This window comes from Tasmannia lanceolata, unplaced genomic scaffold (assembly GCF_043159265.1).
Source record: "Tasmannia lanceolata isolate RefF3 unplaced genomic scaffold, GAP_Taslan_0.1 ptg000002l, whole genome shotgun sequence".
In the NCBI taxonomy this organism is placed as follows: Eukaryota; Viridiplantae; Streptophyta; class Magnoliopsida; order Canellales; family Winteraceae; genus Tasmannia; species Tasmannia lanceolata.
Window position 1 is genome coordinate 31,393,272 of NW_027518679.1, and position 24,294 is coordinate 31,417,565.

Genomic DNA, 24,294 nt, shown 5'->3' on the forward strand with positions numbered 1-24,294 from the left:
GAAAAGACAAAGAACTACATGAGAACACTCCCCCTCTAGTTGAAGGTCAAATACCGTCAACTTGCAACGGAAAAAAAAATGAAGACAAACAAAGCAAAACACATCTATCGGACATTTCATCGAACAATTGGTGTGCGCCTTGAAGAAGTCAAAGAAATGAAGAGAAACAAGGCACTACCTCTCTTAGACATTTGAGCAAACACTTGGTGTGTACCTTAAAGAACTACATAAAAGACATAGAAAAACAATATATAGAAGACAATGCAAAGAAAGAGGGGTAAGGAAAGAGATGACATCGACAAAAAAGAAGAAGAGAGAACCACAAGAAACAATACAAGACAATACTCCCCCTTAAGTTGAGGCGAAAACCCTTCAACTTGAAACGAAAAGAAGACTTTCAAGGTACAAAATCCCTTTGAGACATTTTATCAAATACTTGATGGGCACCTTGAAAAGGAAGACAAAAGACACGAAACACGACAAATATGATGGAGAAAAATAAAGATGGGGATGAAGGACAACAAGACAACACTCCATACGGCAACCCAAACGAGAGAGAGAGAGAGAGAGAGAGAGAGAGAGAGTAAATACGGCCGAGGAAAATGGGTTTGTCGAAAGAGAAACGACGACAGATAACATACCGAGAGAGATTTTAAAGGTTTGAAACAAAAAAATAGAGATCTACGAGAGAGACAATAGGGAAGAAAGATCTTAGGGAAGATTCGAGGAGAAACTATATGGAGATAAAGAGAGGAAAATGAGATACGGGAGAAATACGAGAGAAAGAGATGATGGTGTAGAGGGAGGTAGACTCTTCTTCTTTCCTTCTTGAAGGATCAGCCCATTAGCTCTGATACCATATTAGGAATGGAGTTAGGGTTAGAAGAAGAGAGGAAGAAGAAGAGGAGTGAAGGATGGAGAGACTCCACTAGAGAGCTCCTCATGTAAGTGATGTGTATATAGGCCCATCTAGGGCAACATGTGTACAATGTCAACAATACCCTCTATACTACCACTAATGACCAAACTACCTAATACATTATTCAACAGTATGTATGTATGTATGTATGCAAGAAAAATGACACACATTGGTGAGATTGAAAAGATCACATTGCTGAGAAGCAAGCCAAGGTTTACCTCCTAATATTAAGTAGTGGATTCTCTTGCTAATTTCGCATGTGATATGATATGTAATCAAGTATTCTTGGAATGGAAGATCTCCCCAATGAAAGGGGGCTTTAAGGTGTGATATATTGGGAATTCCTAATATTCGGTCTAAGTGATTTTTTTTTTTTGAAATGGTCGGTCTAAGTGATTTCTTTCTTATTTTTTGGGTTTTGAGGCAAGGCCTCCTCTTGTATCTTTTGCTTAATGTCAATAACATTTAAGGTGCCGGCCTGGTTTTTAACCTAGATAAATTCTGGGTTAAAAAAATGTGAAATAAATGGTTCAAGTCATTTTCATGACTTGTCTCTTCTCCTTATGTGGACTTCACCTTAAAAAAATTACCAGTACGTCCATATGTATTGTAGATGAGCCGAAGGGCATGAAAGCCTTTTCCTATGGAGTTATATGCACAAACTATTGATATACAAAGTGACTACAAAATCCCTTCCATACGACTTATATGTACAATCAAGGTTTTAAATTTTGGTTTCGGCTAAAATTTCGGGCGAAATTCCATACAACTAACGAAATGCCGTTTTTTTTGGACGAAATTTTGACCGAAATTACTGAAATTTCAGCCGAAATTTTGGCAATTCTGTGCGAAATTACCTAACGAAATAAAAAATTAATATTTTATCGCAAATTTTGCCGAAATTTGTCCGAAATTTGGTAAATTTCGTTGGTTTCGGTCTTCACCGAAATCCGAAATTTCGGATTTCGGTCGAAATTTAAAACCGTGCTTGTAATGGTGTATACAAGTTGCCTATTGTTAACTTACCAACTTCTCCAAAAGCTTAAGCTGTTGGAGAAGGGCAGTATTTAATCTTTTATACTTTAAAAATCCCCCTCACGTGTGGCCCACTTGGCAAACACATGGCACATGTGGTCTCACCTTGGGCCGACCATTGGATGTGGATTTTTTTTTGACATCGGGGAGGTTTGAACTCTAGACCTTTGGCTCTGATACCATGTGGAACAACCAGTTACTCCACAAGCTGAAGCTGTTGGAGAAGGTGTTATTTTATCTTTTATACTTTAACACCTATGTTCCATAATTTTCTTTTGCATGACTTTGGCATCAGATTTGATAATCTGAATGTTCACAGCTTCAGATTACCTTCACTTAGAAACTACAGTATGGTATATAAACTAACCATAGTGCTGCCATGTTATTTCACAAGCTTGATCTGCGTAAAATCTGATTGTCAAATAATTTGTTTTAAAAGACTTTTAGGGATCCTAAGCAACTTTTATTCAGATTTTCCCAGATGCATTATCTTGTTATTGAAATGTCCAATGTTTCGAAACTCCCAATGTAAACTTGGAACTCAAATAAACCCAATAGTGTTGCTTCGGTCAGGCCTCTGGGCAAGTTCAAAGTTTAGTCCTAGTTTTGAATCATTGTCAACTTTTATTTGTTACCCCCAAATGCAGATATAAGGCTAGAAGTAATGCGTGAAACTTCTATGCGGAATTGAACTTTCCTTTGAGTTAGTTTTCTGATTAAAATGTTTCTGTTTTAATATTTTTTCATGGATTATTCTTAGTTATATTTCTGAGTTCAGTTAAAATTCGCATTCAAGACGCATCCATTATTGTTGCCTTGGTGTAAAACTTTCAGTGGTGGACATGACAGGTCTTATTGCTTGCTCTTTCATTTTGGAGTTTCGGTTTTGCAAGTATATGTGCCTTCGGATTGCTAGCCTATGTTGGCTACATTTTATATGCCTTCCCTTCTTTTTTCTACTTGAATCGGTTGAATGGGTTGCTACTTGTGTTCATTCTCTTTTGGGCTGCTAGCACATATGTTTTCAATGTGGCGTTCACAGTCTTGAATAAGAAAATATGGAAGGTACAAGTGTACAACTTTAACTTCGTAAATATTTTTCAATTGAAATGAGGACTTTTATACGAATAATGCGATTTTTTGGAACATAATTGCAGGACATGGAGATCTGGGAAACTGTGGGCTTATGGCATTACCCTATTCCTGGATTCTTTCTACTGGCACAATTTTGTCTAGGAGTTCTTGTGGCCATGGGTAATCTTGTGAACAATTCTGTTTTTTTGTACTTGTCTGATGACTACAGACGACTCTCAGATGATGAAGATACTATTGAAGGTGAGGAAATCCGTGTTGGCAATCTATACTTTATTCTTTATCCAAAAGGAGAGTTATGGATGGGCTTCGTTTATCATATTTCTTCCTCAAGTTGAACCGACCTTGTTATTGGAATGTCCTTATGGTACAAAAGACTTCAGCTGATAATGCATTTCTTTCTTCTTTTTTCTCTAAATTTCCAGAGGCACTAGTGAAGGGAAATTCATTTTGTCTAGTAAGTTCAAGTGCAACGGTGTTAACAAAAGTTCATTTTAGTCAGCTTGACGTAATGAAATTTCACTTTTGGTTACGAGTTTGGGTAAACAATAATGGTTAATTAAATGGGTTAGTTATGTTATGACAGCTGTTAAACTCTAAAGATAAGGTTAAAGGGAGCTAGGTGAAGGAGAAGGAGAATCTTGGGAGGGTTCAAGGAGAATGATGTGTACTAGAGTTGAGTTGAGTTTTAGTTAGTTAAGCTTTCTGAATGGCTGTATAATTAGCTACAACCATCTTATGAAGGGTTGGATGATAGATAAAAGTTCAAAATTGTTGGTGTATTCAAGGATATTTCTCCCATTCACTCTGTTCTTAGTATGTCTTTGTGATTACCCTTAAAGTGCAATGTTAGATCAGATATTACCTAATTACATATAATGGAGTAACCAAAAGAATTTCTTCGTCTTTCCTCTTCCAACATTGCTGCACGTAATTGGTGCTCTTCTCTTCCAAAATCGGAGCAAATAATTAAATAGAAAAAGAAAAATACGTTGACTGGTGTAGAATATTGCCTGAATTTGGTGAATTACATTTGTGACAGTACAACTTCAATCGGTGTCTTCTGTTTTGACCGATGATGAAGGACGGATCTGTAATCGCTCCAGGATCCTAGGACGTCACACTTTAGGGTTATGACGTCACACCCTTGTGTTTTCTTACAATATATAAGAAAAAGAAGAGAACTATAAATTTCTAAAACGAAACAAAAAACTAGTACTTTTGGACTAAAATACCCTCATATGACTTAAAAACTTGGTCACCACTTAAAAATCCCGTAATAGATGTGTGGGGCTTATTTAAAACACTCATAACTCGAAAAACTTAAGGGATTTTGAGGGGAAAAGACTATGGCACCCCTACTATAACTTAAGGGACTTAAGAGGCACCCAAAAATTAAAATTTGGACTTTGGGATGGTCCCCATCAACCAAGAAAGACATCAATTAAATGAGCTCAATTTATTCATTATTTTAAGAATTTTCATGGGTGCTTATGGTGAATATTCTGGGTTCAAGCTAAATAACTGAAAATTACAGTTTTAGGGTTTCATGTTTGTACTCTTTCTGATCACTCTTGAAGTGCAATGTTAGATCAGATATAATCTAATTACTTATGATGGAGTTCTCAAAGATTTTTTTCGTTTTTCCTCTTCCAAAATTGCTTTATGTAATTGGTGCTCTTCTCTTCCAAAATCGGAGCAAATAATCGAATAGAAGAAGAAAAATACCTTAATTGTTGTAAAATATTGCCTGAATTTGGGGTATTAAATTTGTGATAGTAGTGTAAAATGTTGCCTGAATTTTTGAATTAAATTTGTGATGGTACAGCTATAACTGTTTCTGTTTTGACCAAGAAGGCACCAATTAAATGAGCTCAATTTATTCATTATTTTAAGAATTTTCATGGATGCTTAAGGTGAATTTTCTGGGTTCTAGCTAAATAACTGACAATTATAGGTTTTGGATTTCATGATTTTATGTTGTTGAAGGATATTAGTTTTTAGCTGTTGAATACTCTAGTTTAGGAAACCCAACCTCTAGGAGAAACCACCTCCACCAGCCCCCCTGTAGAAACCCTAAGCTAGGAAGTGAGAAATTAAAGAAAAAAAAAACAAACGAAAGGGAGAAGAGATGAAAAGGGGTTAGTTTCTATTATCGTCGGATAAACCGAGGCTTTTGTTTGCAGAACTCTTTTTTTACTTTTCTTTTGTTCTCGTCTTTGGTTTTATTCGTTATTTGGTGAAATTCTCTCAGACTTGGATGTGCCCTCTTCATTTGAGGAGGAGGGAGGGAAACAGTGCTTCCGCTTGTTGAATATGCCGATGTCACTTGTTGAATAATGTATTAGGTTAGTTTCGACATTACTTGTATTAGTTAGGGGTATTGTAGTCATTATATGTTGTTGCCCTAGTTTGGGCCTATATATACATCATATTCATGAGGAGCTCCCCAGTGGAGACTCTCCAACCTTCACTCCTCTTCTTCTTCCTCTCTATCTCTAACCCTATCTCATTTCTAACATGGTATCAGAGCCAATGGGCTGATCCTTCAAGAAGGAAAGAAGAAGAGTCTATCTCACTCCATGCCATTATCCCTTTCTCTCGTATCTCTCTCGTATCTCGTTTTCCTCTCTTCATCTCCCTATAGTTTCTCCTCAAATCATCCATAAAATCTCTCTCCCCTATTGTCTCTCTCTTGTTTCTCTGTTTCTCTGTTTCTCTATTTTAAACCCAATCTCTCTTGGTGTTTTTTTGTGTCTTTTCTTAGGAGTGTTGTCCACTTTGTTGTCTTTTCTTGAGGGGGGAGTGTTGTTAGTGTTGTCTTTGTCTTCTTGAGGGAGTGTTGTCTTGTTTTCATGTCTTGTTTTTCATGTCTCTTCGTGTTGTTCGTTTTTATGCCTTATCCCTTCATGTTATCTTCTTCCTCCTTTTCCGGGCAATGGCTTCCATATCCATCGTTGGTCGGCTCTCTTACAGGCGACTGTCTTTTCCCGTCGACCTCTCCTTTCCGGGCGATGGTTTTCCCATCGTTGGTCGGCTCTTTTCAGGCGACGATGTTCATGCCGTCGACCTTGTCTCCAGGTGATGATGTCCCCATCGTTGGTTGGTTATCTTCCTCTTCTTATCTTCAGGTGACGATGTTCGTGCCGTCGACCTAGTCTCCAAATGATGGTTTCCCCATCGTTGGTTGGTTATCCTCTTTCTCTCTATCCCTTCTCTCCAGGCAACGGTTTCTCCGTCGACCTTGTCTTCGATGGTTCCCCCATCAGTTGCTATCCTCTTCACTTGGCGTTGTGCTGCTTCGCCAATGTTCGTTGTGCGCACCTTTGGTGTGCTCATTTTGCTTGCTGGATTGTAGCTGTTCTTGCCATGGCGCCTCCATTGCCCTCGATATGCGGATATGTTCGCCATGCTCTCATTCAGGGGGAGGCCCTATTTGATCGCTCTCGTTGTTGTGCTACTTCAGGGGAGCTACTCTTTTGATGGACATTGATCTCGATGCTGTTCATGGTGGCCTTTGTTTTTTTGTTTATGTTTTTCATTATGTATGTACCACACCAGCTTGAGGATGAGTGTTATACCAAGCTGGATGTGCATGAGCTTCTTGTACTTTTTTTAGTTGTTGACGTAGTTCTTTGTAGCAAGCTGGAGCTTCATAGTGTATACTCTCCAGCTTGAGGGGGAGTGTAGAATAATGTATTAGGTTAGTTTAGACATTACTTGTATTAGTTAGGGGTATTGTAGTCATTGTATGTTGTTGCCCTAGTTTGGGCCTATATATACATCATATTCATGAGGAGCTCCCCAGTGGAGACTCTTCAACCTTCACTCCTCTTCTTCTTCCTCTCTATCTCTAACCCTATCTCATTTCTAACATCACTCTAAAGCATAGCTTCTAGGATAGTGGTTTGTGGAAGTTATTCTCTTTAGGATCATAGAGCCTGAGTATTTCCAAAAACTATTAATTGTAGGAAATTGATCATTTCCTAACATGTCTTTGGACTATCTGTTACTCTTCTGGATCACCACAACTGTTCCCAATTAGAAATTCAAGAGCTAATAAGAATATCAATAAATAGATTAGTTTTTGAAGCTTAGCAAAGAGATCATCAATGATTTTTTGGATAACTTTTCCTATGCTCTTACTTTTACCTTCGAAGATTCTGGAATTTCTCTTTTTCCAAATCAACCAACAGACAGGAGCGAGAAGAATATTCCACAAATTTCATAACAGAATCCTTGTCACCATCTTGTGGGAATTAAGGCTGTCTACTTGTCTAGTGGCTGAAAGGAGCGACGTCTCACACCTTCCAATTCTGCAACCAAGATTCTTAACTCAGTCTTCGGTTGTTGATCCCGTTTAAAAAAAAATTGTAGAAATCATTTGAATTTTCTCGAGTCTCGTATATCTTAAAACCCAACCCAAAATTTCTATGGTGGATCTCTAATTTGTTGGGTCCTACAACACTTTCCTTTTCCTAGCTGGATATTGCTTTTGGAAAACCCTTCGACGCGTGTATGACATACATTATTAGACCAATAAAAATCAAACTAACTTTGAGAAGTTACATAGTATTTCTCCAAACAAAAGCAAGGAAACATCAGAAGCAAATGATGAAGCAGTGAGAAGGTTGTTATGTGTAATGAACTAATGATGAATTTATTCTTCTAAAAAATTTTCAGATCTCAAATAATTTGTCAATATTCTTGTATTCTGATCTACTGATGTCATAAAAGTGGAAGTTTTTCAGGTTTTACCCCTCTTCTTGTACTTTCTATTTTCTTATTTTGAAGTCACTTAAGATTATTTTGCCTGTAAATGTCTCCTTGTGCTTGAATTGCAGAGAAAGAAGAAACCAAGGTATTGATTGTGGCTACAATAGCATGGGGTTTGCGCAAATGCTCCCGTGCTATCACTCTGGCATTAATATTTCTTCTAGCCATGAAACCTGGCTTTATCCATGCTGTCTATAGTATGTCGACTCAACCTTTCTTATTGAATTCTATTACTATCGCAGTTACATAAGGTAGTTCTATTGGCGGTTTTGATGTGTCCTCTTGTAAACTGTGATGGTTTTTTGTCATGAAACTGTGAAACTATCATTTTTCTTTCCTTTTTCCATGAATTAATGAATTTTTCTTCTAAGATAGTTATCCTGTTATTATACTATTGTAAATAAAATTTCATTTTTCTATTTTCATGGATATTTGTAAATGGAATGATGGGGCAGGAGTTGTGCGTTTGAAATGATTTACATCTGAGAATCACAGTTTTCATGTGAAGAGATTGTGCTTCCCAAATTTATTAAAATTTAATTAAACAGAAAAGCTCGAAGACAGTCAAAATGGCAAAGCTGCTGATGTTAGAAATGAACCTGCTTATGGGCAAAATATGATACATTTAGTAATACTATTAAGAGGAAGTTTAATATGTCCTTAAAAATCTTATTGGTGAAAAGCGTATATTACTCTAGTTTCTATTTGGCAGCTTTTGTTAGTCTCTGGAACATTCTGTAGCAGTGACTGTTTCAAGTCCTAAAGATAGCATCTACCGGCTGTTACAAAATTTCAATTTCTACTATAGAGGATTTGAGTAATTTTAGAAGAAATATATATATGAAAGATAACATTAAGTCTTAATTTTAGAACTATTTCTAACACCTTAGGAATAATAGGACAGAAATTTGCTAATTTTTAATTTTTAACCTAAAATACAGTGCACCCCTCAACTTTCTGACATTTTCAACGATAACCCTGACTTTTCGAAGTCATCAACGACACCTCCTTAGTTTTCAATAATGCTTGTTATGTGAGGGGGTGGATGGAACAAAGGAATTGTCAGGCGGTGACTTTGATGAATTTGAACTATAGGGTGAAAAGTCAGGGGGCCTACTTCATGGACGGTGAATAGTCAGGGGGTGTCGTTGATGACTTTGAAAAGTTAGGATTGTCGTTGAAAATGTCAGAAAGTTGAGGGGGTGTATTTGTATTATTTTTCCTTAATTATTATTTATGATTCTGAGAACTATTTCTTTTATTATGGATAGACATTTAGCTCTTAAGTTCATAATCTATAATCTTTTTATCTGTACTGCATTATTTTCTTAATATAATTAATTTTACTGATGATGCCAAATTCTCCTCTTTTTGCTTTAGTGGTTTTCTTTCTGGTGTACCTGTTGAGCCACACAGTGAGCGGAAAGATACGGCAATCCCTTATTCTTCTGTGCGAGGCTCATTTTGCACTGCTATACATCTTTCAGCTTAATCTAATCTCCAAGGCTTTGGCACATAAAGGTTCTTTAATTACGGAAATTCTGTCACAATTAGGTATGCTTTTGTATTCACTTGGTTTCTGTCCTAATCATCTATTTTATTAGAAAGACCTGATGGAGTATAATGAATAACGAAAATTTCTCTATTGTATCTGGGTTGTTTCCAAAATTTACCAAATAGTCAGTTTGCTAAATCTGCTCAGAATATCTTTTCTGCTGTAAGTTTGTGTACAATGGTAACATTGATTCAGATATTCTACACTATCTGATAGCTAGCTTAGTTCTAGTTATGGATTTCCTTGCAGAGTTCTGTATACACATGTTTCCATCTAGTCGCTTAGAAATGATTTATCAATTTCTTATTGTTCCAACCATGGGACTTATGCTTAACAACTTCAAGGCTTACAGGACGTCGGTAGTCCTTATATTGCTAGTAATTTGCCTCTCTCAAAATGATTATTTTCCTATTTCTTTACTTTCCCAACTAGCTATGTACCTTTTGTTAAATTCATTCATGCATCACCAAATCAACTATTATCAATATTTTTATACACAGGTGAAATCACAGTCTTCACTGTGGCAGAGTTGATGTTAAACTTTCTATATGGCCTATGGCCTTGAGTTTTCTTGTGTGAGCAATACAATTGCATGTTTTGATGTCATTTATGGAGCTTTTCACTAGGGGTGCAACTTGGGTCGGGTCGGGTTGAGCTTATGCTAAAAGATGAATAGGAATCAACCCGAACCCAACCCGATTTTAAGGTAAAAACTCAACCCAAATTCCCAAAAATCGACCCAAGTTGCACCTGTACTTTTCACTAACACGTTTTGAACTTGTCAATCGATTTGGACAGGAAAACTAATGTTATCCCTTCCTATGGTTTTCAGGTCTCCTGGATCGTCCTAGTCCTTGGGATTTTATGAAGATAGCCGTTCTTGCATGCTTTTGTGCAGTTCAGAACCATGGATTCAAAATGCTCTTTTCATTCTCCGCAGTTGTACAGCACACTCCCTACGCTCCATTTGGGTTTAGCATCTTGAAAGCTGGTTTGAACAAATCAGTTTTACTCTCTGTTTATGCCTCTACAACTGCCAGGGATGGCCAGTCCAGTAACTCTTCACATGGTATAACTGTATCCAAGGTCAAAGTACCTGTGAAACGGATACTTAATGCCTTTTATTTTAATACAAATATGAAAAAAATAGTTCCATCTCCTGATTGCAGGATTAAATCTGGATATTAATTTCATTAATATGATAGTAGGCATAACCAAGGTTTTAAATTTTGGCCGAAATTTCAGAGTTTGGTCCGGACCGACACCGAAATTACATTAATTCGGCGTCGGTCCGGATTTCGGGCCGAAATTAATTTCCGAAATTTCGGCTGAAATTTATTTTTGAATTTTTTTTGCAAATTTTCCAAGGAAAATTGGAAATTTCTGCAATTTGTAAAAAAACAGAATTTGTTTTTTTTTTTTTTCATAGATTCAGCCGAAATCCGAAACCGACATTTCAAACCATGGACATAACCTATTGACATTTAGTAGCAGAAAAAGGCTATTTTCTTATCATTTCATTGTTTTTTCCCAGAGAAATGGGTTGCAACATATCTCAGTTCAATAGGACAAAAGTTTCTATCTACATACCGCTCGTATGGAACGTATGTCGCATTTCTGACTATCCTTCTCACAGTATACCTGGTGACTCCAAATTATATATCATTTGGGTACCTCTTCTTCCTTTTATTCTGGATAATAGGAAGACAACTCGTGGAGAAAACCAGAAGGCGCCTTTGGCTTCCTTTAAAAGTATATGCAATTCTAGTGTTTGTCTTCATCTATACCTTGAGCATTTTTTCGAGCTTCGAGAGATGGATGTCCAAGATGATAGATCTTTATCCTAACCTTGGATATAATCCTAAATCATCGTTGTTGGAGAATGTTTCGGAATCCTTGGCTGTTTTGATTGTGATGCAACTTTATAGCTATGAAAGGAGACAAAGCAAGCACAAGAAATATGATGACTCTGATCCAGCAGAACCCGGCGCACTTGGTTTTGTCCGAAGGTTACTGATTTGGCACAGTGACAAGATCCTATCTTTAGCCGTATTTTATGCATCTTTGTCTCCGATAAGTGCATTTGGTTTTTTGTATCTTTTGGGCCTTATCATCTGTTCGACTTTACCCAAAGCTTCTCGTGTTCCATCCAAATTGTTCTTAGTTTATACTGGATTTCTGGTGACATCTGAATATCTTTTCCAGATGTTGGGTAACCAAGCTCAAATGTTTCCTGGTCAAAAACATTCGGGTTTATCTCTTTTTCTAGGTTTCCAGTTCTTCAAATCCGGGTTTTGGGGTCTTGAGTCGGGCTTGAGGGGAAAAGTTCTGGTGATAGTTGCATGTACTATTCAGTACAATGTGTTCCATTGGTTAGAAAGGATGCCAAGTTCTCTGTTAAATACAGGAAAATGGGAAGAGCCTTGCAATTTATTTGTGTCGACAGATCGAAACTCAACCGATATTTCCAATTGTACTCAAGACATTATGCCATCAACGAATTCCAATCTACTATCTGCGCGACAGAGGGGTGTCACTACTAACTCATGTCCGACCTTTGGCTCTGCCACATATCAAGAAACAAGTTCTGTGTCTTCAGAACCAGGTGGCTCAGAGAGTAGCACTCGGAGATATTCGTTTGGTTATATATGGGGGAGTTCTAAAGAGAGCCACAAGTGGAATAAGAAGAGAATTCTTGCTTTGAAAAAGGAGAGGTTTGACATGCAAAAGACTACCCTAAAAATATATATGAAGTTTTGGGTAGAAAATATATTCAACCTCCTTGGCCTTGAGATGAACATGATTGCATTACTTCTCGCAAGCTTTGCTGTTCTGAATGCCATCTCGATGCTTTATATTTTATTGCTTGTTGCTTGCATTCTTTTGAATCGACAGGTTATCCGTAAATTGTGGCTCATATTTGTCCTCACATTTGCTTCTATCCTCTCTCTTGAGTACGTGGCCATTTGGAACAACCAGCATACACCCAGTGAGATGAAAGTGTGCTGCCATGACTGTTGGAGTAAATCAAATCTTTATTTTGACTATTGCAAACAATGTTGGCTGGGTATTTCTCTTTGATCAATGTTAGAACTGCAGCTTATTTACAAATATATATTTAGATTCTTTCTGATTTTCATATAGAGTTTAGTTGCATATTTAAGCTCCGTTTCTTTTGACGTAAACAAGGTTTAAAATTTCGGTTTCAGCTTCGGACATAGCCAAAACCGAAATTTCGGCTGAAATCTGGTAAAAGAAAAACAAATTTCATTATTGTGTCGAAAGTTCGGCCAAAATTACTGAAATTTTGGAACGGAGTAAATTTCAGAAAAAAAAAAAAATTTAATTATATTTTCTCGAAATTTCGGCTGAAATTTAAAACCATGGACGTTTTTACGTCCATTTTTTCATCAAAAGAAACGGGGCCTTAGTAAAAAACAAGTTCGATTAATTCTTTATCTACTTTTAGTTACTAACTGAAGCATTGTATATTTTATTTTTGTGTAGGAGTTATAGTTGACGATCCACGAATGCTTATCAGCTATTATATGGTCTTCATTTTTGCATCTTTCAAACTCCGTTCTGATCATTTAGCCAGTTTCACGGAATCACATACATATCGCCAAATGATGTCCCAGCGCAAGAATGCATCAGTTTGGAGAGATCTCTCATTTGAGACAAAAAGTCTGTGGACTATTCTTGACTATCTGAGGCTGTACTCCTACTGCCATTTATTGGATATTGTACTTGTCTTGATTCTGATCACCGGAACCCTCGAATATGACATCTTGCACCTTGGCTACCTGGGTTTTGCCCTTGTTTTCTTCCGAATGAGGCTTGAAATATTGAAGAAAAAGAACAAAATTTTCAAATTCTTGCGCATGTACAATTTTGCCCTCATTGTTCTTTCTCTTGCCTATCAATCTCCTTTTCTTGGGGGTTTTAGTGCTGAGAAGTGTGAAAAGATGGATTACATGTATGAGGTTATTGGATTTTATAAGTACGATTATGGGTTTCGAATTACATCGCGCTCCGCATTGGTTGAAATAATCATTTTTATGTTAGTATCAATGCAATCATACATCTTTCGCTCTAGGGAGTTTGATTATGTGGCTAGATATCTTGAGGCAGAGCAGATTGGTGCCTTAGTGCACGAACAAGAGAAAAGAGCTGCTTGGAAGACTGCACAATTGCAGCATATCCGTAAATCTGAAGAGCAAAAACGGCAACGTAACTTGCAAGTTGAGAAAATGAAAGCCGAGATGCTAAATTTACAAATTCAGCTTTACAGCATGAATTCTGCCGCGAACATTGGTAACCCATCCCCAAAAAGTGAAGGTTTCAGAGGGAGAAAGGAAGGTAAAGAGGAGGGTGTTCTCAGGGAACAGGAACAGATAAACAGTACAGAATTACTACTCCCTTTTGACTTTTTTGCCCCTGATACACAAAAGAATGACTCCATATCTCAGTTAACGTCCGAAATGGGTGACTCTCCTGTGTGTATAAAAAATGATAGTCCGTCCACTATGGAGGCTACAAAGCATTCAGAAGATTCTCCTCTTTGTGAGATCACCAAACTTGAAGAAAAATCCGCTAGTGAAATTTCAAATGTAGGTCCGAGAGAAAAAGGAAAATCCCGTGCTAAGGAAAACCCTTTAGTTTCTGCGGTACAGCTATTAGGTGACAGCGTTTCTCAAGTACAATCCCTCGGAAATCAGGCGGTAACCAACATTGTGAGCTTTTTGAACATTGAGCATGAAGAGTCAGACTCTAATGGGTACTTTTCTGCAGAGGAAGGGGCGTATTATGAAATAGAGAGTCAAAACAACATGAGATATGAGCGCTTGGATCAAATATCATCCGTACGTTCATCTAGTGAAAGGACTATGCCCGATGCCGCAAGTCTACAAATTGGAAAGATTTTTCGTTTTATATGGGCACAAATGCGGTCCAATAATGATGTCGTCTGTTACTGTTGTTTCATACTTGTGTTCCTCTGGAACTTCAGCTTACTATCGATGGTATACCTTGCGGCTCTTTTTATATACGCTCTATGTGTAAATTCTGGCCCTAGTTTCTTGTTTTGGGTTATCATGCTAATCTACACAGAGTTCAACATTTTGGTCCAGTATCTGTATCAAATAATCATCCAACACTGTGGGTTGAATATTCATTCAGACCTACTGCTGAAATTAGGGTTTCCCGCAGATAAAATTCAGTCATCATTTGTTATCAGCACCCTGCCTCTCTTTCTTGTGTATATATCAACTCTTCTGCAGAGCTCCATAACCGCAAAAGACGGGGAATGGGAATCAGTTAAGGAAGTCAAAATTTTTCGGAGGAGAAATCTTTATCGGGAAGAGATTCTATCGAGTTGTAGTTGGACGGAGAGGGTGAGGCAAATTCTCTTACCAATAAAAAATATCCTCACAGTAGTAATAAGAAGTTTTTGTAGGTATTGGAAATCATTAATTCAGGGATTAGAAGCTCCGCCCTACTTTGTGCAACTATCAATGGAGGTCAGTGTGTGGCCTGAGGATGGGATACAGCCCGAGAGGATAGAGTCGGGAATAAACAAATTACTTATCACGGCTCATGATGAAAGGTGCAAAGAGAAAATCCCTAGTTCATGCCACTCAACTAGTCGGGTTCGTGTTCAAAGCATTGAAAGAAGTCAAGAAAACTCAAATATGGCCCTTGCAGTTTTTGAAGTTGTTTATGCCACTCCTTTATCTGGGTGCCCGGGGACGGAATGGTATAAATCTTTGACTCCGGCCGCAGACGTAGCAAATGAGATTCTAAAAGCAAAATATCTAGGCCTTGTTGAAGAGATAGGGTTCCCCTACCCTATAATATCTGTAATTGGAGGTGGTAAACGAGAAGTTGATTTATATGCATATATATTTGGTGCAGATTTGGCTGTTTTCTTTTTGGTTGCCATTTTCTATGAAGTTGTTATAAAAAACAACAGCAAATTTCTCGAAGTGTATCAGCTAGAAGATCAATTCCCGAAAGAGTTTGTATTTGTCTTGATGGTATGCATTCTTTTTTTGGATTCTCTTAATTTTTGACTGAATTTCTATATATTAGAATAAATGAAACATTTCTTGATTCAAAGTGTCTGGTTGTTTCTTGCAGATTATATTTTTCTTGATAGTGCTTGATCGTATTATTTATCTCTGGTCATTTGCCATGGGAAAAGTCATATTCTATCTTTTCAATCTTTTCTTGTTTACATACTCGGTCACGGAGTATGCTTGGTACATGGAACCTTCACATCAACGGGCAGGATTTGCCCTCCGTGCCATCTATCTCACCAAAGCAGTTTCTCTGGCACTTCAGGCCTTGCAAATTCGATATGGAATTCCTCATAAAAGTACTTTGTATCGACAATTTTTGACTAGTAAAATTGCACAGATAAACTATTTGGGTTTCCGACTCTATCGTGCTCTACCATTTCTTTATGAATTGCGATGTGTACTCGACTGGTCATGCACAACCACATCATTGACAATGTATGATTGGCTGAAGGTAAGACCTTTGCATTCTTTATTCTTATTCTTTTTTTAAGGAAACACTTTACTTCATTTATTTGAGGTGAGACATGAAAGAAATAAAATGAAAATTTCATTAAGTATTGCCCGACATCTTTTTCTTTAGTATTCAGTGGCTGTTGAATAAGCTAAGTGTTGGTTACCAGAATATTATGTGATTTTTTATTTAGATTTTGTTTGGAGGTCTTGTTTCTTCATATGTTATTTAGTATTCAGTGGCTGTTGAATAAGCTAACTGTTGGTTACCAGAATATTATGTGATTTTTTATTTAGATTTTTTTTGGAGGTCTTGTTTCTTCATATGGGTGCGGTGGGATTATCAGTACCACTTGGTTTTATTTTCTTAAAAATCTGCACTGTATGATTGTTACATAGTGCTGGATTGCAAGACACTTATAAATTAATAAGTGGGGGAGACTATAATAAAATAACGGTTGTGATTTCAAGTGATATACATGTTCTCCTGAATTGCACATCAGACTTTCATAGCTGAGTGGGTTCACAATAATCTATAAGTTCCCTATGAATTAAAAGTGAAACACGTTAATGGAAGCCACCATAATGAGCTTGTTTGATACTGATCACATGTTAGCTTAGTTGTAAATTTCGTTTCTTTTCACCCGAAATGGGCGAAACTCTTCGGTGAAATATGTTGTCACTGGCTTCATTCATGTCCAATATATGTTACTTAGATCAATTGCTTTCTAATTAGTGCGGCTTCATTATGGAGTTGGTAATAAAGTTCCGTGTTATATTTTGTGACTTCATCTAGTATGAATAGCTAAAATGCATTGTATTCCAATTATGACACGCTGTCCTATTCTCAGTTGGAGGATATTCATGCAAGCTTGTACCTTGTCAAATGTGATGCGGATTTGAATAGAGCGAAACACAAACAAGGAGAGAAGCAATCAAAAATGACCAAATTCTGCAGTGGAATATGTTTATTCCTCGTATTATTATGTGTTATTTGGGCCCCTATGCTGGTAAGGACTGACATTAAATGTATTGATTTACCCAGTAGCGAAATCATACTTCTAAATACTTTGAGACACTTGGATTTTATGCTTACTCGAGTCCTCTGTATGTTTTCTTTGAACCTGCTGCTTACAAAAGATTGTACTTCTAATGTTAACTTTGGTTTTTCCCTCAGCCATTTCTAGATTGCACTACTTATGAAATTATATTCATCTAGTAAATCTTAAACTCAAAGATGCCTTCATTTACATCATGTATTCACATTTTTTCTTTTCATAAAAGTCTAGTTGTTCTTTTCATTTAAGATTAGTACTTACTGTAAAGATTTATAATTGTATCTTTCCATTAAATATAAAACGTGGAACTTTTTTTGGTGGGTAAGCTCGGGCTTGGCGGGCCCCCTACCAGGTCATAAAGAATAAAGAAATGTTACAATCTTTGGTAGCATGTCCCAATACTATCCAAGTATACGATGTGTATGAGTGATGGGGGGATGGGGGGCGGAGAATATCTTCCCATTTACAAGGCAGTTTAATTTAGATAAGAAATCGGCTGCTGCGTTGGTTTTATCCATTGATTCCCTTTTTCATTTTGGAATGGCATGTATGGGCAGCCAGTGTTGGCTGCAATTTAGGTGTTTGTTGTCCTGTACTCCTGTTGCTATCTGCAAGCTTCAAATGCCATAGCCGCTCTTGAACATTTGCGAGAACACTCTAGAGGAGCTTTCTTTTGTTCCTAGATTTCCTTTAAAAAACCTGTGTTTTTCTTTCCAGCCAAACTTGATAAATGGAGGCAGAAAAGGCAATCTTCATCGCTGTTGATGGCCGTCTATGGCTTGTGAATGTGTTGTGAATCCACATCTCCTCATCCGCTAATCGTTTTTGAGGTTTCCGACGGAACTTAAATCTCCACAACATCAATCACCTTGAGGAAAAGATAAGAAGCACTCGTAGCATGCCTCTTAAAGCCCCTTGCATTCCTGTCTTTCCAAAGAACCCAAACTACTGCAAGGAGGGATACATTCCACAGGATTTTACCTTTTTTCCTCCAACAGACCAATTTCCAACAATCCAATAAATCTATGAGATTCTCAGGGAACACCCATGCCATGCTGAAGAAATAAATGATCCACTGATTCACCGGCCTCTAGACATAAAGCACAATGATCTATTATTAGCATGTTCCGCTTTCGTAAGAAGTCCATCGTCTGAATTCTATCAAGGATAGCCGCTCAACCAAAGAGGTAAACCCTGGGTGGGGCTTGGATAGACCAAACCCTAGCTACTTCGGAGACGACAGGACAAGTCACAAGGAAATGGTAGAAAGATTTAATAGAAAATTCCCCAGAAGAATTCCAACCCCATACCCTTATATCTGAACCATCCCTCTTTAAATAGCAACCCTCTAGGATTTCGAAAAGCCTTGCCACCGATTGAAGTTCTCTGTCGAAGAAATTTCTTCTTAAAGAAGGCATCCAGATAACTCTGCCTCTCTCTCTCTCTCTCTCTCTCTCTCTCTCTCTCTCTCTCTCTCTCTCTCTCTCAAAGAAATCCTTAACTATGGCCTATTAGAATCAGATACCACAAATAAATCCAGAAATAAGTCCGTTAAAGGAAGGTTGGAGCACCATTTGTCATACCAAAACCTTACTTTGAGTTGCAGTTTTACACAACCGAAAAGTTACAATAGAAAAAATATAATGACGAACCGATAGTTTTTGAATGATACCTTATCCAAACCCATTAAGATAATCCACTCTACCAAGTTGAAGCTCAAGACTATCACGAAAAATTCTGCACAATAGCACAATAATCTCAACAAAACTCACACGAAAATTTCAGGTAATTAACTCCATGAATTCTAGTATACTGAAGTGCATGTTTAACGTTTTATCAATTGATCAAATTATCCTTTTTATGGGGGTCTAATTTTTGAACTGAAAATACACAAGGTCACATGCTTCCTAACACAAGCATATATCAAGTTTTGTGGCCTTATGTTACTCGGTATAGGTATGCATCCGGTATAGGTATGTGGATGAAGTTCGGCTAGACCAAAATTCAAGATGCATGGATTTGTGGCTGCATGGGTGCTAGGTATATACTTGTGTTTCTTCCTCTTGGATAAAAACACATATTTCTAAAAGAACTTCCCCCAATATCAATAACTCCCAAATGAATGGGTTTTCCTTTCCATAAATGTTGTGGGTCATTTGCACTTTAAACAACCAAGGGAGAACATGAAACTGGGAGTTATCCAAAGGATTTTACCCATCCCACCCCATCATATGCATAACATATCTGATGTGGTTAAGCTGGTCCAATCTGAAGAATTTGTTTAACATACTGTTGCAGCTTCCCACTTATTTGGGTTTTGCCCTTATTAGGTTATTTTTACAATAGGATCATAGTCAAGAAGCCATGACCATTCCAATAGTTCTTGTCGCTTATATTCTGCTGCTTTTGTATATGACCTTTAAGGGTTATGGAGAAGTTCTCTGTCACTGAAATTCTGGATCTATGTCACAAATATCATTTTCAGGAATTTCTTGGCAAGGGAAAATCTCGGGATATATTAAATTTTTTATATTTTCGGCTATATATCGGGCAAAACGATAAAATAAAATAATTTAAACATATATAAAGTAATAAAAAATAAAAAATGTGATATTATCGCGATAAATGAAAATATCACTAAATTCTCAGGATTATGGGATTTTATCGTTTTATCAAAATTATAATGATAAAATCGCTACATTTTGAAAATATCAGAGATATTTGTGTCATAGTTCTGGATGACTTCCAATTTAATTTTCCTATTTTATTTCATTAGATGCATTCTCTTTGAAGAAACAGCTTGATATGAGACTGGCTAATGTTATAGCCTATACCTCTTTATGGTAATTGAGATGCTATTTGTCAATGAATTTCCGGTTGGACTATTTGTTTTTCCTGTCTTATTTCGCAAGTTGTGTTCTTGAAGAAACAACTTGATCACAGTAAAAATTAGGATCTACTGCCAAATTTGATTAAAATTTTAGCGTGATCTTTTTACAGATGTACAGCAGTGGTAACCCAACAAACATTGCTAACCCTATCAAGGATGCGAGTGTTCAGATTGATATCAAAACACGCGATGGAAGACTAACCCTGTATCAAACCAGTCTATGTGAAACACTTAAATGGGAAGACCTGCCGGTATATTCTGATCTTGACCCTCATGGTTACCTGGTGACATACAATGTGAAAGACATCCAACTAATTTGCTGCCAACCCGATGCAAGCACTTTGTGGCTAGTCCCTCATGTGGTTCAGACTAGATTTGTCAAATCCCTTTGGGATATGAATATTAGTTTTTCTTGGGTTTTTACCAGGGATAGGCCAAAAGGAAAGGAAGTTGTGAGATATGAAATATCTGTTGTGGACATTCCAAAAGCATCAGAAGTAGAGGAAGTGCTGAATGGAACTACTGAGAGTTTCAGAATTCGTGACATTTACCCAAGATACTTCCGTGTTACCGGCTCTGGTGAAGTGCGTAGTCTGGAACAAGAAGTAAGCTACACTAATTTCTTTTCTTATATATATATATATATATATATATATATTTATATATATATATATAGAGAGAGAGAGAGAGAGAGGTGTAGCTACACACTCGTGTAGCTAACTTAGCTACACCGCCGGCTTAAAATACGGTGGGGGCCCACATTGTTTGGGTGATGCAAAGCATTCATTTGATGGGCCCTCACATAGATAGGTTGTGCCCAAAAAATTCAGCTCCACAGGATCATCCCAACCCTACGATTTGTGGAGGCAAAAATGGACTTGTAAAAACCTTCACAAATCTGTCCTCCATTTTTGCTTCCACAGTTTGAATGGTTGGGATCATCCAATGGAGCTGATTTTTTGGGCACACCCTATCAATGTGAGGGCCTATCAAATGAATGGTTTGGATCACCCAAACAATGTGGGCCCAGTGTATTTTAAGCCGGCGGCGGTGTAGCTAAGTTAGCTACACGAGTGTGTAGCTTCACTTTCCTCACATTGTTTGGGTGATCCAAACCATTCATTTGATAGGCCCTCACATCTCCATTGGATGATCCCAGCCCTTCAAACTGTGGAGGCAAAAATGGACAGATTTGTGAAGGTTTTTACACGTCCATTTTTGCCTCCACAAATCGTAGGGTTGGGATGATCCTATGGAGCTGTTTTTTTGGGCACAACCTATCTATGTGAGGGCCCATCAAATGAATGGTTTGCATCACCGAAACAATGTGGGGCCCACTGTATTTTACGGCGTCAGTGTAGCTAAGTTAGCTACACGTATATATATATATATATATATATATATATATATATATATATATATATATAGAGAGAGAGAGAGAGAGAGAGAGAGAGGAAACTGTTGGTGAGCTTAAGCTCACCAAACTTATGGTGAGCTAGCTTGCCCAATCACATGGGGTCCCACATTTTGGGGAGTGATCCAAACCATTCATTTGCAAGGCCTTATCATAGATAGGGGGTGTACCAAAAATCAGCTCCATAGGATCATCCTAACCCCTCCACTTGTGGAGGACAAAAATGGGACAGATTTGTGTCTGTCCATTTTTGTCCTCCACAAATGGAGGGGTTAGGATGATCCTATGGAGCTGATTTTTGGTACACCCCCCATTTATGTAAGGGACTTTCAAACGAATGGTTTGGATCATCCTAACAAAGTGGGCCCCCATGTGATTTGGCAAGCTAGCTCACCATAAGTTTGGTGAGCTCACCAACAGTTTCCTCATATAAATATATATATAGTGAGAGAGGAAACTGTTGGTGCGCTTAAGCTCACCAACCTTATGGTGCGCTTAAGCGCCCAATCACATGGGTCCCACATTTTTTGTGGTGATCCAAACCATTCATTTGCAAGGTCCTTACATAGATGGGGGGTGTACCAAAAATCAGCTCCATAGGATCATCCTAACCCATCCATTTTTGGAGAATCATCCTAACCCATCCACAAATCTGCCCAGTTTTGTCCTCCACAAATGGAGGGGTTAGGATGATCCTATGGAGCTGATTTTTGGTACACCCCCTATCTACGATAGGACCTTGCAAATGAATGGTTTGGATCACCACAGAAAATGTGGGACCCATGTGATTGGGCACTTAAGCACACCTTAAGGTTGGTGAGCTTAAGCGCACCAACAGTTTCCTCATATATATATATATATATATATATATATATATATATATATATATATATATATATATGAGAAAACATTTCCTACACACTTGTGTAGGTAAGTTACCTACACACTAGCTTAAAATACAGTGGGGGCCCACATTGTTTGGGTGATCCAAACCATTCATTTGAATGGTCCTCACATAGATAGGGTGTCCACAAAAAATCAGATCCATAGGATCATCCCAACCATTCAAACTATGGAGGCAAAAAATGGACTAATTTGTGAAGGTTTATACACGTCCATTTTACCTCCACAAATCGTAGGGTTGGGATGATCCTATGGATCTGATTTTTTTTGGACACCCTATCTCTGTGAGGACCATTCAAATGAATGGTTTGGATCACCCAAACAATGTGGGCCCCCACTGTATTTTAAGCTAGTGTGTAGGTAACTTACCTACACAAGTGTGTAGGAAATGTTCTCTCTCTCTCTCTCTCTCTCTCTCTCTCTCTCTCTCTCTCTCTCTATATATATATATATATATATATATATATATATATATATATATAAGGTGGGACCCATGTTTTTTGGTCGCCGGACTAGAGAATGATCTCTAGTCGGCAGACTAGAAACACTTCTCTCTCTCTCTCTCTCTCTCTCTCTCTCTCTCTCTCTCTCTCTCTCTCTCTCTCTCTCTCTCTCTATATATATATATATATATATATATATATATATATATAACAGAAGGGGTTCGATATGGCACCTTCAAGCCTTGTTTCTGATTACTAATTATCACTGGCATACAGGTAAATTTGGTTAGTGGTGATCTTTCTTTGAATCATGAAACTCCGAAGTGGTGGTCTTTCCATGATATCAATGCATTGGACGTGAGAGGCTGTGAAGGTGTGACTGGGCCAATGGCTATCATTGTATCTGAGGAGACACCACGTATGTTTTTATCAACTTTGAAATTAGTGAATGTTATCATATTACACACACACACAGGCCATTAATATGCGCACGACCATGATTTGATAATGAAATGAAGTCACTTTGTTTTACATGTTTTAACCTGCTTTCAAAGGCTGCTGAGAGATTTTTGGGAATTGTAATAGTCATTTGCAGCTGGTTAAAACATGTACAATAAGTTGAGTTTGTCCCATTGTCAAAACATGGTCGTGTAGATACCAGTTCCTATATATGTGTCTCTGTTTGTATGTATGTACATACATATGTATGTATGTATGTATGTGTGTATGGGGGCTTCCAATCTACCACAAGTGCAGCTCAGGCTAGTAAGTTCACAAAAATATGTTTATTTTGCCCTTAAAATAATGGAAATTTTTTAATTTATGCGTGGTTCCTTTTTTGTATAAAGATAATGTAATTAGGTTATAAAAAATGCCACTAAATGACAAGAATGCCCTCAATTGGAAATGAAAAAATACAAGCTTAAGATGCTAGATTTTTTTCAAAGGTTATAAAAAATGCCACTAAATGATAGGAATACCCTCAATTGAAAATGAAAAAAATACAAGCTTAAGATGCTGGAATTTTTTATAATCTAATACCCTCAATGACAGGAATATTTTTTTTCTTGCATTTGAAAACCCCTAGTACTTTTCTTCGTATGGTTTCTTCTATTCCGAGCTTAAGATGCTGGAAATGTCTTTGAACTCCATGTCTGGAATTCTCTTTTGTTAGGTACCTATCCAATACACCAACTCCAGAGCTGATGGAATGTGTTAGGCAACTTGTCCCATACCGGGCTAGGTCCCACCTAGTCCCATACCTAGTCAGGCCCCCACTTGGGATCGTAACATACCACCACATTTCTGCATCTGCCGCCCTCGGCGACCCACTTTGTGACGGCTTTCACATTGGCCTTTTTTTCAAGGTAGCCCTTTCCACAGATCGCCCCTTCTGTGGCAGCCCACTCTATGGTAACTTCACTCTGACAGTTTCACTCTATCTTTTTTACCAGGTAATCCTCTCCATAGGTCACCCCATCCGTGGCTCAAACACATGACATAGTGATGGTGGCTGCTTTGATACCAAATGTTATGTACCTAACCAATACGCCAAAAGCTCCAGAGCTGATGGAACGTGTTAGGCTAGGCCCTTTAAACCTATCCCATACCAGGTTAGGTCCCACTTAGTCCCATACCTAGTCAAGCTCCCACTTACATATCTTTCATGTCCTTAACCA

The 24,294-nt window shown here is 37.7% G+C and overlaps 1 protein-coding gene across 5 annotated transcripts in view; it reads left to right on the forward strand.

The window, feature by feature from the left end:
• Positions 1-24,294, forward strand: part of LOC143868146 (piezo-type mechanosensitive ion channel component) — a 71,055-nt gene that overhangs the window by 43,344 nt on the left and 3,417 nt on the right. For 2 of the 5 annotated variants that reach the window (XM_077376167.1, XM_077376182.1), the window contains 11 exons: positions 2,804-3,019; positions 3,112-3,289; positions 7,891-8,019; positions 9,203-9,376; positions 10,210-10,446; positions 10,912-12,444; positions 12,885-15,412; positions 15,516-15,908; positions 16,759-16,917; positions 19,966-20,460; positions 22,892-23,033. In XM_077376167.1, the coding sequence (XP_077232282.1) occupies positions 2,804-3,019; positions 3,112-3,289; positions 7,891-8,019; positions 9,203-9,376; positions 10,210-10,446; positions 10,912-12,444; positions 12,885-15,412; positions 15,516-15,908; positions 16,759-16,917; positions 19,966-20,460; positions 22,892-23,033 (6,184 nt within the window). Of the gene's footprint in view, positions 1-2,803; positions 3,020-3,111; positions 3,290-7,890; positions 8,020-9,202; positions 9,377-10,209; positions 10,447-10,911; positions 12,445-12,884; positions 15,413-15,515; positions 15,909-16,758; positions 16,918-19,965; positions 20,461-22,891; positions 23,034-23,789; positions 23,987-24,069; positions 24,229-24,294 lie in introns of those variants that run through there. The other 3 variants (XR_013244179.1, XM_077376173.1, XM_077376194.1) reach the window with 3 other exon arrangements.